At 41.7% G+C, this 12,802-nt stretch overlaps 1 protein-coding gene across 1 annotated transcript in view; it reads right to left on the bottom strand.

The window, feature by feature from the left end:
- Positions 1-9,299, bottom strand: part of LOC103753598 (transmembrane 4 L6 family member 1) — a 16,519-nt gene extending 7,220 nt beyond the window's left edge. Inside the window, exons 1-3 of the mRNA XM_008919318.2 lie at positions 9,171-9,299; positions 6,010-6,189; positions 3,452-3,517 (exon numbers count right to left, since the gene is read on the bottom strand). Coding sequence (XP_008917566.2) covers positions 3,452-3,517; positions 6,010-6,180 — 237 coding nt within the window. The 5' untranslated portion in view covers positions 6,181-6,189; positions 9,171-9,299. The remainder of the gene's footprint in view (positions 1-3,451; positions 3,518-6,009; positions 6,190-9,170) is intronic.
- Positions 9,300-12,802: the final 3,503 nt, after the last annotated feature.

Genomic DNA, 12,802 nt, shown 5'->3' on the forward strand with positions numbered 1-12,802 from the left:
AGCCATGAATGAATGAACTTTTCATTGAAATTTTTATTTCCTCATTTGTGTCCTTGGTTGCAACACAAGGTGTAAACTGGTATGCTTGAGTTTGCTGAAATTAGTTTCCTGTGGTGTTGACCTGTTCTCTGCTTCTCACAAAAGTTTTGCTTCTCTTTTTGTTGATTTTCTTTTAATGTTTTCCCTGCTTTATTCTTCACACAATTGGATTGCCCCTGGTGAGATGATGAAGACTTTTAGCATTTGTTCTCTGAGAATTTACATCAACTCCTTTGGTGAAGTTACCAAGTTCCTCCTGTCCTAGCTTGTGTTGCTCTTTATTGCCCTGGTTCTTGTTTCATGCACATTTCTTTCTTCTCTGTTTCTCTGTAGGTGTGGAGTGGTTTTTTTGGTTTTTTTTAGTTGGTTGGGTGGGTGGGTGGGTTTTTTTCTGGAGTTGTTATGCTGTCTGGTTATCCAGATATCTTTGCTTTTCTAGGTCTCTTTTTCTGGAAAGTTGCTATGGCTATTCTTGTTCTACTGGTAATTCTTAAGGAAGGCTTAGAGAGAAATACTGGAGTATGTGTGCTGATGCAATGAGAGAAGCTGTATTTTGGGTGGGCCTTTTTTCCTCATCATGCTAGTGCAGTGGATGCTTTTAGATGTGCATATGCTAAGCTGCAAAGCTTTCTAAATCTATCACTTTTCAAAATCATTACTCCATAATGCAAGGACAAGAAGCCATTTATGCATATCTGAAAGTAATAATTTAAATTGTATTAATGAAAAAACTTGATGCAGCACATAATCATTGTGAACTGAAGAAGTCAATAAGGTGACTAAAAAGTATGAGAAATATAGTAATTATTACTGTTGTAGATACTTTGGTAGTGTGTAAAGTCTTTGATGAAGTCTGAAACTATTAAACCAGAAATTGCACAAAATACAATAGGATAGAGTCCTTTCCCTGAGGAAAAATGTTATGTTCCAATTGAATGATAATTCTGATCAATAATAGTGCTTTAACCTTTTTTTTCCCCTGTGTAAACTGATGCTGAGTATTCAGTGTAGATTGTCGGTTTATACCTAAGATCTCCAAAGCAGAAAGGTGCCCAAACTAGCCTTTGATTTACAGATGCTCCTGAGTAGCTCCAGTGAGGGCTATTTCCCTGGCAGTAGGTGGAAGCTGGTGGACAAGAGCTGGGGACCCCTTATCAGGTCCACCCAGATCTACCTCACAAGGACTTCTGGTGCTTTGGGAAGTTGCTGCCTTTATGCATGTTTGAATGGATCCCAGGGGTCCTTTGCTCTCCAGAGCCTCACACCATCCCCTGCCTTGGATATGCAGCCTGTATGTTCAGGACATCTAAGCAACCCTGCTGTGGATGTCTCTGCATTTTCTTCCACTATCCCCAAAGCAAATTTTCCTTGAGCTTCCTTGTGTTGAAGAAGCATATCATTGACCTTCAGATCTCCCTGCAATACTCACTTGTTTTTGCATGCTTGGAAATCACTCTTCCCCTGGAGCTGTGCAGGGGAAACTGTTGTTTTTAACGCCATTCATAGCCACTCACTCTTTGCTCATGTGCCCTTCTCATCTCTACTTTGAACCACATCCTGTTTAAAACATAGAGTTGTGTGACTCCCATAGACCCAGAAAACAGCATTTTAATTGATATACTGTCCTCACTGAGCCTATTCCTTAGTTTGCTCTGGATAGCTTCATCACCTGGCCATCAGCTAGCTCTCTTCATAAGAATATTTACCACTTTGTAATAAGGGTTAACGGGTATGGTGGTATTTCTTTGAAGGTTGGTCTGAATGATCTTGAAGATCTTTTCCAACCATAAAGGTTCAATGAGTCTCCTGATTCTATAAAATATCATCATGCATACTGAAACTACTTTGTCAACATCTATTGTATTCTCTGTAAGTGAAAACAAAAAAGAGGAGGAACAGCTTGTAGGTTACTGATCAGTGATTGGAAGACGCAGACGGTATATCTGGCATTCATATACTGCTGCTAGGAATGTCTCAGACTGTGAAAGGTTGGTGGAGGGGAATGGAGGATAGTGGGAGGTCTGTGGATGTGGGCTACTGAATGACACTGTGCTAACAGCCTTTATTGTTGGGCTGGGGAGTGAACCCAGCCAATCTGGGAAAGTTCGACTCTTGGCTCTGTAATATTTAGTGTTGGAATGGATGGGGAAGGAATATCTAAGATGTGTGAACTCAACCCAGTTCAGCTGGATTTCCCCTCATAACTCACCACATTCATCAGAGTGGGAGAACCACCACAGTATGGCTCTTTTTCACTGCTGCTTTCTATATCACATAAGGTCAGGCGAAGCAGCTGGCTCAGGCACTGGGTTCAGGGTGCTTGGGCTCACACCCCAGCTCTGCAACTGGCCTGCTTGGCCATCATTAGCATCCTATCTGTGCTTGTGACATTTGGTAAAAATCAATGTAATGGCATGTCCCTTGGGACGTACTTGCTTACATCCTAATGAAGAATGCTATTTTGATATTATGAATAATGAATTAATTTAAGTAAAGCATCTTGAAGAGGTAAAGGTCTTCTCATGGATCAAACTAAATATTAGTTGAAGACTAGAGAAGATACATGCTTGATTGTATAGAATCTCTCATTCCAGGTTGCTTCTGGGAATGATGCAGACTAAAAAAAATATTTCTACGTCAGTTTATTCTTGCCAATCATGATAGCCACACAGAAGTCTGTGCTCAGGGCTTGAGAAATAATGGAGATGTCAGTATAGTGTGTTGCTTTATAATATTCTTAATTATCAAGGAAAAAAGTCTTTCTAACCGTTCTTTAGATGACAGCCTAAATTGCATTTGCATGTTTCATGTGCATAACATTTGGGCAAATACAGGCTACTAGTCCAAACTGTGGGAAGCAGTGTGGGCTCCTTAGGGCCAGATGCAGCAGCTCAGGCTTTTAGCATGGACCTGCTAATAGGGGACCTATCTATCCCTACAGAGGAAAGCAGGAATGAACCTGTGGAAAAATAAATTGCCATGGAAGGGTATGGAGGAAACAGGGCCTGGTGGAAGCAGAAGGGATAGGTAGCTGTCTCAGCCTTTAGTATTGCCTTTAGCAGGGGAAGCTGGACCCATGTTTTACTTTATGTAAAGTAAAGCCATGCTTTACTTTACTTTATGTGTAGTACCCCTCTGCCCTCAGCTTTGTGCCTTAGTGCTCCAATATCATCCCTGGCTGATTTCCCTTATACCGGCAGCTGCAATATTGTAACATTCTTGTTGGCTTAACTGAGCTCTCAGCCCCAGCCCAGGGACGCTGTAGATCAAGCTCCCCTTCTATGTTTCCCTGACATGGCTGTTGAAGGTGGCGTGATGGTTTGTGACTGCACATTTCCACCTGCTGAGCAGCCGTTTAGGAGCTATTGCACAAACTCTATAGTGCCATTTCAACACATAAATATCCACTTACCCCACATCTGTTAGCGCAACATCCTGCTCCTCCTGCTCCCAGCATCATGAATGCCGGCAAAATAACCTGTGAGAAAAGCACAAACTGAATTGGTGTGCAGCACTTTTGCTGGGATGGTTTTTAAATTCTGAGAGCTGGGGCATCATGTTCCTCAAATGCAAACCACCTTCCATCTCTTCTCTGTGAGTTACACCTGCTTAGATGTTGGTGCTGCCGAAGAGTTATTTTGAAATAAGTGTGGGATTACAGCTAGAGCTGTCTGGCAAATAGCTGGTACATTAATTCTGGTTGCTGAAGCTATACTGCTTCTTTTCAGCAGGGTATTGCTGGGGTTTTTTTGAATTTATGTGTGCAGTGTGAATATCTCTGTTAGACTGTGTAGGACAGGGTTATGAAACCTGCTTAGATATGCAGGCCCCCAAATATTTTTCAAAGGATTTATTCTCCGTTGCCTTTTATGCACACCCCAGAGCAACCTACAGCACCTGCAGTGGTGGCTGGACCACAGCTGGAAGCCTGAAGAAGTAGAGTATTGAGGTTAAAAAGGCATTCCTCTTCCTGGAAAGAAGTCAGCTCTTAAACAATCATAAGTGGACCCCAAGGCAGCATCAGCCCCAGTGTGCTACTGTCTGGCACTCAGAAGAAGAGTTAATACCTCTGCCCATCAAGCCAACACTTCCTTTCCTCCAGGGCTGTCTTCTTTCTTTCGAGGTTTTCCATCTAAGCTGCAAAGACCTTTTTGTCATCTATTAGCCTGGCTCAGGATGAAGGGTTTGCTTGGCAGCTTTCTTTTTATGCAGTGCCTGATTTTAAACACTGGCCTTTTGACATGGGAATGAAAATTTGCTAGATTTGGCTGTTGTCAATAAAACAGGAGCTGTGCATGAGCCATGGCTCAGTCAGGCACTTCCCAGTGTTGCACATAAGCTTTCCCCGAGGAGAGATGTTACAATGACGCACAGAGCCTCTCTTTGCACCCTAAATGTCTGAAATAAGGAAACAGAGAGATGCATGGGGTATTGCAGCCTCATCTGTAGAGCCAGGATATGGACCAGACTCCAGTCATGGGACATTCGTCCCCCTGTTTAACTCTTTAGGAGGCCCAGAAGTCAATCCTCAATTTTCCATACTTCCAGTACCTAGAAAACAGAGCTGATAACAATGTTTTATTTACCCTTTTCTTCACCTGTGGGCATTTCTCATGCTGTTTTCTGGAAAACCTGTACACCCAATAGCATTGCTTGTGGATCAATAATTACTCCTAATGCTGTGTTTTGAAGCTCAATGCAAATTTTTCCTCTCCTCTTACTTGCTGTTCTCATTTTTGCTGTATGTGGTGCTGGCCACAGGCAAGTCAGTGTGGAAGCCTTAAAAGAGAGCTCATTTTCAATGAGCCAGTGATGCTCTTATGTCTAACATCTGCCTTTTCTTTCATTGAACGCCAATGACTCCTGGGCTTTCAGTGATATGAATTTTCCACAGGTCTCTCATGTAGTTCCACTTCTTCCTTTTACAGACTCATGCTTACGTTCAAGCTCAGCATGAGTAATAGGCCCAAGCAGTAGCTGGAAGAAGAAGCAGGCAAGCTGCTGGTAGAGAACAATTTACTGAATGATCTTATACCATGTCTCTGCTTTGGGATATATGAGTCTGAACCACATCCACTGCAAGTTTTCTGTAGACTTAAGTGGCAGCTGCATCATAGCCTGACTATGAATGAGATTTGCTTTATTTCTCAGTTAATTCTTAAACATTCATTTTTTTTTTGGCATGCAGGTAGTTAGCTCTGTACCAGTTTACCATTTGCCTAGGCTGCATAGCAGCTTGTATGCTGGTCATATGTACAGTACTCTCTCAGCTTTTTAACTGCACTTGGGTAGGTAATTGGGAGAGCACAAAGGGAGCAGGTTTTCTGATGAACTGGAAAGATAACTATTCCCCAACGTGTTCCCTTCCAGCCATGGATATTCATATAAAAGCAATCTTTCCTGAGACCTGGAATGGAGAATTAGTTATAGAAGAGCACATTCAAACCAGATCAAACCCAAGAAGATGTAGGTGGGAGTGTGGGAACATGAGGCATTCAGGGTTTAAGGCATTCGCAGCTCCACATTTGTGGAGTGTTAGTTGGGTTTTGAACTAACACCTACTGAAACATTTCAGTTTTGCCCTTAAAGTTTTTGAGAATTACGTGTGCATAAAATCAGTTAGAGGAATAACGAGGCCGTGCAGACCTCCAGCTAATCTTAGGACCTCAGCTTTGCTTTGACTCATGGAGAATGAACACCCATGTAACCCTCCTCAGAGTGAGCAGTCAGTCTTAGTGCTTCTTTCTGTCTTGGAGTCCTGTTATGCATTTCAGGAATACCTTCATTAGCCACCTTTTTGTCCTAAATACATTTTCTCAGTCACGTTACCCAGCTTCCCAGTTAAGCTGTTCACAAGTTTATGCAAAACACATTTCTATAACTTTTTCTGTTAATGGAGGTTTTCTTGGCCCTGAATTTAAAAGAAAACAGAACAAACCCCCTAAGAAACATTAGAAACACCTCTCTTACCAGTATCCCAGCTCCTAGAATGCCATGGAAATACCAGACCAGATCGGTTATCTCGCTGAGCTGCAGAACTCGTCCGTTGGGGAAGTACAGGAGAATGTTGGAGACGATGGCACATGTCGCCAGTGGGAACAGGGTAATCCCAATGCACTTTGAACACTTCCCCGTGCACATGGCAGCTCTCTGCTCAGGAAAGACACAGGGAGGTTTGGGTAACTGCAGCGCAGGTAACACAGGATTTCAGCAGTTTTTTTCTTAAACAAAGAATCTTTAAAGAAGAATCAGTTTTGAAGAAAGAAATGTTCCAGGTAAAACTTACGCAGATAATCCTATTCTACAGACCCTGTTCCCTTCAGTGACTTTATTTAAAATTGAATTACTCAAAACTGGAATGTTTAATTGGATTTATTTAAAATTATAGGACTAAACCTGTGTTGCTATGAAATTAACAGAGAGTTTCATTTTAATTGTTAATGTACAATTGTCTGTCCATTGGGAACATAAGTAACAAACCCATGACCACACAGATACCCTGGCTGGCAGCCTTCATGGTGGGCCTAAGGCCTTGAGTGAAAGGGTAGATGGATGTACTGGTTTGTCTGGGACCACTGTCTTGGGAAGCTGGTTTGAAATGTCTTGTACTGAAGGTCTAGAAGAGCAGGAAATGGCTACCAAGAATGCCATAGGAATGTACAACCCTGCCTTGGCGCTTTGGAAAATGGAGAAGCCTCACAGGGCCCCCTACCAGCTGCATTTCCACTATTTCAGTAAAAAATACACTGTCAGCAAGAATTGGTGAAATGTTCATTACTGTTTTCTGTGATATTCTTATTCTGAAATTAAGAGTAGATAAGACTGTGAGTTGTGGGCTTGTTTGGCATCCATGCTAAAATACCTGAAAAACTATAAGCCTGTCTAATCCTGTGGCTATTTGCTAAGGAAAGGTCAAAAAGCCATCCCACCTCATTTTCAGAGATCTGCCATAACATATAAAACAGCTGCTTAGTACTTCACAGCATTTGGGTTCTTATTTTAAAATAGAAGAATCAACATAAATGAAGCACTAGTTGAAAGAGATCTCTGCAGGTCTCCAGTCCAACCTTCTGCTGAAAGCAGGACTATCAACAGCGCTAGGTCACTGTGTCGGCCTTGGCTTTATGTAGCTGAGCCTTGAAAACCCCCAAGGATGGAACCACAACCACCTCTTTGGGTGAAAAATGTTTTCTCGTGTCCAACCTGAATCTCCCAATCTGTAAATGGGGCTATTGCTCCTCATTACATCCTCTCCCACCACTCCACCACCTCTGTCACCCCCAAGTTTGTTGTAGGCTGTTATTAGATCCCTCTTCATCAAAGTCTACAATCTCAGCTCATTCTGTGCACATGTTGTGATCTATAGCCAAGGAGAAAAGACTGATCAGTACAAAAGTGGATCCACAGATATTTCTCCATGTCAGCTTGGAAATTCCAAATCACTAAGGCAGAGATTATTGAACTTTCACATGGCCATGAACTTTATGACACAGACGGATCACAAGTTCTTCATGATGTTTTATCATAGCTTCACTCCAACTCAAGGCTTTCAAATGCATAAAGGTATAAAATGTGCATGAAAATACAAAATACCAATCTGTGGGTTTCTTTCCTCAGAGAGAACTGACAGTTTACGACAAAGAGGGCTTTGCTCTCCTGTGAGCAAGTTACCAAATGCAAGAGAAGGAAAAGGATCTGGTCACACTCCGTTGCAGTACACACACCTGTAGCCAAGCACGTGCAGATGCCTACGCTTGCTACGTGCAAATGGTTATTGTAATAACTGAGACAGTAAACATGAAATGTCCCTCAATTTGGTCATATGCAGTGGCTAATCCTTAAAGTTTTATAACACAGGTTGGTGTTGAGAAGGTATTAAGCAGGCTAGGAGCACAGAAATCAGTCAAGTTTGGGTTCCCAAGCAAAAAAAGGCCCAGGTGAAAGATAATATGAAGACGTTTGAGAAAGACAGAGGCAGACTAAAACAGACTTTGCTGACAAAACAAAGACAGCGAAGAGGTAAGGTAAGGCATGAGGACAGACAATGTCCTCAGACCTCTGTAACTGAAAAGGAAAACAGAAAGACTTTATCAGCTGCCATATATTGCTGTGAGGCAGCTGTGACTGCCAGACACTTCTGAGTTTGCATTTTTATAGCAAAAAATTTGCATCATTCTCTGCCACTGTGAGTTCAATAAGAGAACTGTGCTTCCCTGCCTTTTCTTCTGAGCACTTTACAATCATGTTGTACTTTTTAATCTAGCTTTAAAACAAGTTAACTGGAATTAAACTATTCCAGAGGGGAAGATTTTTAACAGAGATACTTCTTTGTGTATGGTCATTACCTATTGTTTATATAGTGCTCAAAATTTGACAAGGCATTTTGCAAGCCTCTGGAAAAAGCCCCAGCTCAAAGAGGTAAAAATGTAAACAGAAAAACAATGTGCAAGTGAAAGATGAAGTGGGGAAGGAGTGAAGGGACATGGGAAAAATATTGGATATTTCACCTGTCTTTGAAAAAACTAATGTGTAGATTATTTTCTACATTGACTTTTGCCTGTCTGCTTTCCCATCTCATTCCAGTTTTAGCTTTTCCATGTTTTCCCAGCCTCACGTACTTCCCCTCCCCAGAGAGAAGCAAACAAGCACAGGCATTGCCTGGCCTCTTACAAAAGCTAAGTCTTGTAGTTGAGTTATAAATCCTCTTCTGCACCTTTCATACAACATTGGAGGGCCCAATTGTCATCCAGTGCAAAGCAACATGACACTGCTTTGGCTGGAAGAATAGGGGGCAAGAGCCTGTTCCCTCTGACCTATCCCAGTACCACTTCAAACTGCAGGGAGAACTTATCTAAACAACAATCACCAGGCGTAGCAAGAGCCTCTGCCACCAAAATCAATGCCACTTTGCTACCTGTGCACAACAGAGGATCTGACTGTGTTATTACAGTTTAGGAAAACACTCTGGACTGCCAGAAGCACTTAAAAGACATTATTAATTCACCAAACAAAAGCACATTCTGCAGCTTCGTTAAGCAAGGTGGCTAGAGCAAGCTTCTAATTTTTAATGAGGGTTGTAGAAAGTTTTGCTTTTTAATGCTAAGGAAAGCACTGTAAATACTTTTGGTTACCTTCTAGACAGAGCTAAGATGGCCTCAAGGCTCCAGAGTTCCCCTCAGCTGGCTTCAGGCTTTCCAGCTCCTCTCTCCTGGAGTGTGGCGGTCTGAGGGAAGCTGAGAGATGTTTTTGGGTGATGGCCTCTATTAAACAAATAGCTGTTTCTCTTTGGAGAATGAGGAAATACCCCAAGTTATCCCTGGTTGGCCAGCACAAGGTTGGCGTGTCACCCGGGGTTATTGATTATTTTAAGGGCAGTGTTCCAGTGGTCAATGCCTCGGCCCCCAGGACACGCGGATTGGAACAGTGGAGACCTTTTTACAGCTGCAGCTGTTTCAGCCATGTGCGGTTTGGGAGAAGAGGAAAAGCAGGAAATAGCAGAGAAACAATGGGTGCTTGGCAGAAAATGTGATTGAAGCACAAGGTGGTGGCCCAGCAAAGTCTGGCCACTGGTGTGTTGCTGTCTTCTGCACAACAAGTTGTGGCTGTTAAAATTCAGTACTGGTTGTGCTCCAAAGGATGCTGCTGGGAGAGTTAGATGAGGAGAGTGGAGATGGGAAGGGAAGGAAAGAAAATTCACAGCAAGCCAGGAGAAAAAATAGGAAGAAGGACAGAAAGGCTGGAGAGAAGGGAGAGATGTAACCAAAGGGGGAAGCAAGCAAACAAAAACCCCACACTATTCCAAGGAGGAGAGAGTGGGAATATGGAAGAGAAACTGAATTTTGCTTTGGCAGAAGAAAAAAGGTAAAAGAGACACTGGACATGGGACAAGAAATGTAAAACACAATAAAGTATTAAAAAACATTAAAAATAAACTGGGAGAAGACTCATACCTAGGAAAAAGGGAGTTTCTTTTGTAGAAAATGTGATAATAATAACCACTAAAATACATCCAAATGCTAAAACATATAAACATATGTTACTCAGTAGGTCAGATTTGGCCCAATAGTGCTGGGAATATGCTCAGATTCCTCTCTTCCACTGGAAATATCTGGTCTCTGACAGGGTCCTCCTGTTGCCTTGTTCTCAACATTCAGATGGAAGGATGACATGATCACAAAAACATCTGTGAAAGGGACATGTGAGTGAAAGCAAAGATGCAAAAAATTTCACTCTCTGCTCTCTCTCACCTTCATCCTCTAAATCCTCTATGAAAGATTGTTCTAAGGTGGAATTCATCTCCTGTGACTTTGGGTGTCCATGAAGTAGCCTTCACCCTAAGCTGCATTTATTCTTAGTGAGAGAAACAGACAATTCCAAGGAAAAGAATCACGAGATCTCCTGTAGAAGTAGGGCTACAGTAAATCATTAATGATGAAAGAATCTCACCACTTTTTCAGATTTAGATGTCAGAATCTGTGGTCGGACGAATTGCATCTATGAGGACTACCAGCATGGCAGGGTGACTGCAAAACACAGGGACTTCAGTCCCCAGATTGCATATTTAATATAAATAATAATATAAAATAATATTAAATAAGGTTGTCTTCATCACTGACTCACAGCCAGTGAAAAATCTCTATTGATCTCAGAGTGGTGTCAGGTAAAGAACCTTCATTACAATACAGAGGGCAACAAGGAGGAAAACAGAGCAAACTCACTGAATCCAGTGCCCCAAACTTCAACAGATATCATCAGCAACAGCCTTCCACCATGATTTTTGGGGTGGTACTTTGACCCCAAGGTAAAGGAACAAAGTAAGTCTCAGACAATCTTCCAACAGAACAAAGGTACAAGGCCTAATACCATTTAAAGCAGTTAAAGAATTAAATTTAGAACAACTTGAAGACCATCAGCAATTTGCACTGACAGCTGGGGCAGCTGGGGGGATCTGCCAGCTTATGTAGATGGTTAAGAAGCAGGTAAGGAAATTTCATAATGATACTCAAGACGAGTCCTCTCCCTAAATTTCATATCCTGCTTGCTTGGAGTTTTTATGCAGTCCTACTCTGTAATATCTCTAAGGCAGCACCTTTCCCATCCTTGTATACCTTATACCCTCAGTTAGCCTCAGCATCCTTGATTTTGATTCTGGTTTGCCTGGTTCATAGCCCTCCAGGGTAATGTGCAAACCTCACCTCTGCAGTTTCTCACCTATACTATGTCCCCAGCACTACACATTTTTTTTACTGACCTTTTTAATTTTCTTCTCTGCACTTTCCAAAGCTTCTACCTACTATGTAGATTTTAAACTGTTTGGGGCAAGTTTGGTGTTTTCATCTATGTTCAACATCTTGCACTCAGGGGCTTAACCAAAGATGAGTACTTCTAGCCATCAGAGAAAAAATGAAATAATAGTAAGATATTTTAAACACAATTCTCTTAGTGCTTCAAGAATATATTTAGATTTTCTGATTATTGAGTAATATCTGTATTCAGACTATGATGAGATCTGAACTAAATACTGCTCATTGTGAGATACAGAAGGAATGCCAAAAAGAAGAACATAATAAAAATATGTATTAGTACCAGACAGCCTGATTCCTACCTGTTTTTCTGAAGTGACAGACTCATCCAAAAGAAATTAAAGAAAGCAAGCCCTAAAACACCTAGAAACACCGAACTTTGTGAAACGTTTAGTGGCTAAGCTGGGTGTATACGATTTTGTACATCTATTTTTCCCCCTGCAGTATTGGCTTTTAAAGGCAATGAAAGCATTTTGTGTTCCACTGATCAATGCCTCCTGATTATATTGACTTACTGTACAGCAGCTCTGGTCCTCCTTTTATTTCTACTCTTTTAGCCATAAACTCTTTATTAATTTTCCAATTACAAGTAGTAGCATGGATACTGAGAGAAGAATTGTAAATATGTGAAAAATCCTGTTCATTATGGTAGAAATGAAAACCATTCCAGCCCCACCATTTCCCTGGGTGGTACAATGTGAGAGCTAGAAACTGAAGAATTATAGCCCTGTGCAGGTTTTTGAAGGGCATATCTGACTGCCCACTTACTCTATTAATAGATCTGCCCCATTTGGAGTGTAGCTGCTGCACACTAAGGAAAAATGCCCTTTTTGCTGTTGATACACTGTGGAAAAAGGAACCAGGCAGCTCCGCTCTCATCTATTCTCATCTTACATGACTCCTTTGAAGTCAAAGCTTTACTGCAATACACAGTGACACTCCACACAATTTAATTTATTACACTTTGACACCATGACACAAATTATCTCTTGCTGCTGTTTCCTATGACACTTTGCTGTTAATGTTCCCTTCCTTCAACTGAGAGAAAGGGAGGTTGATTTTTCTGAGGAAGAATCAGGAATCAAACTGCTCTTAAGAAGCTTTTTCCAAGAAGAGCTGGCTCTGCGAATGTTCATGAGTTTGGACACTGCAGGTCACCTAGGCCAGAGCCCCAGCAGGTACCCAGGTTAACATGCCTGCCTGTATCCAGGAGCATGTAGATGCTCTGTTAAGGTAGAAACAGCAAGATGGAAATGATACTACCAACATTATTCAGGTTTTCTTTTTTCTGGAGTATCCCAGACCCACATGACCCAGGCAATGATGAGGTAATTGCATGGCAAGAACATCAAGGAAGCTGAGGAGCAGCTCAATGGAAAAAAGTTCAATTTGGATCAGATCAGAGATAGCTAGAAAAAAATAACATTTAATAATTGAGTGGTGCAAGTTATGGTGCTTAT

The sequence above is a fragment of the Manacus vitellinus genome, unplaced genomic scaffold (assembly GCF_001715985.3).
Source record: "Manacus vitellinus isolate BGI_N305 unplaced genomic scaffold, ASM171598v3 scaffold_2_pilon, whole genome shotgun sequence".
NCBI lineage: Eukaryota > Metazoa > Chordata > Aves > Passeriformes > Pipridae > Manacus > Manacus vitellinus.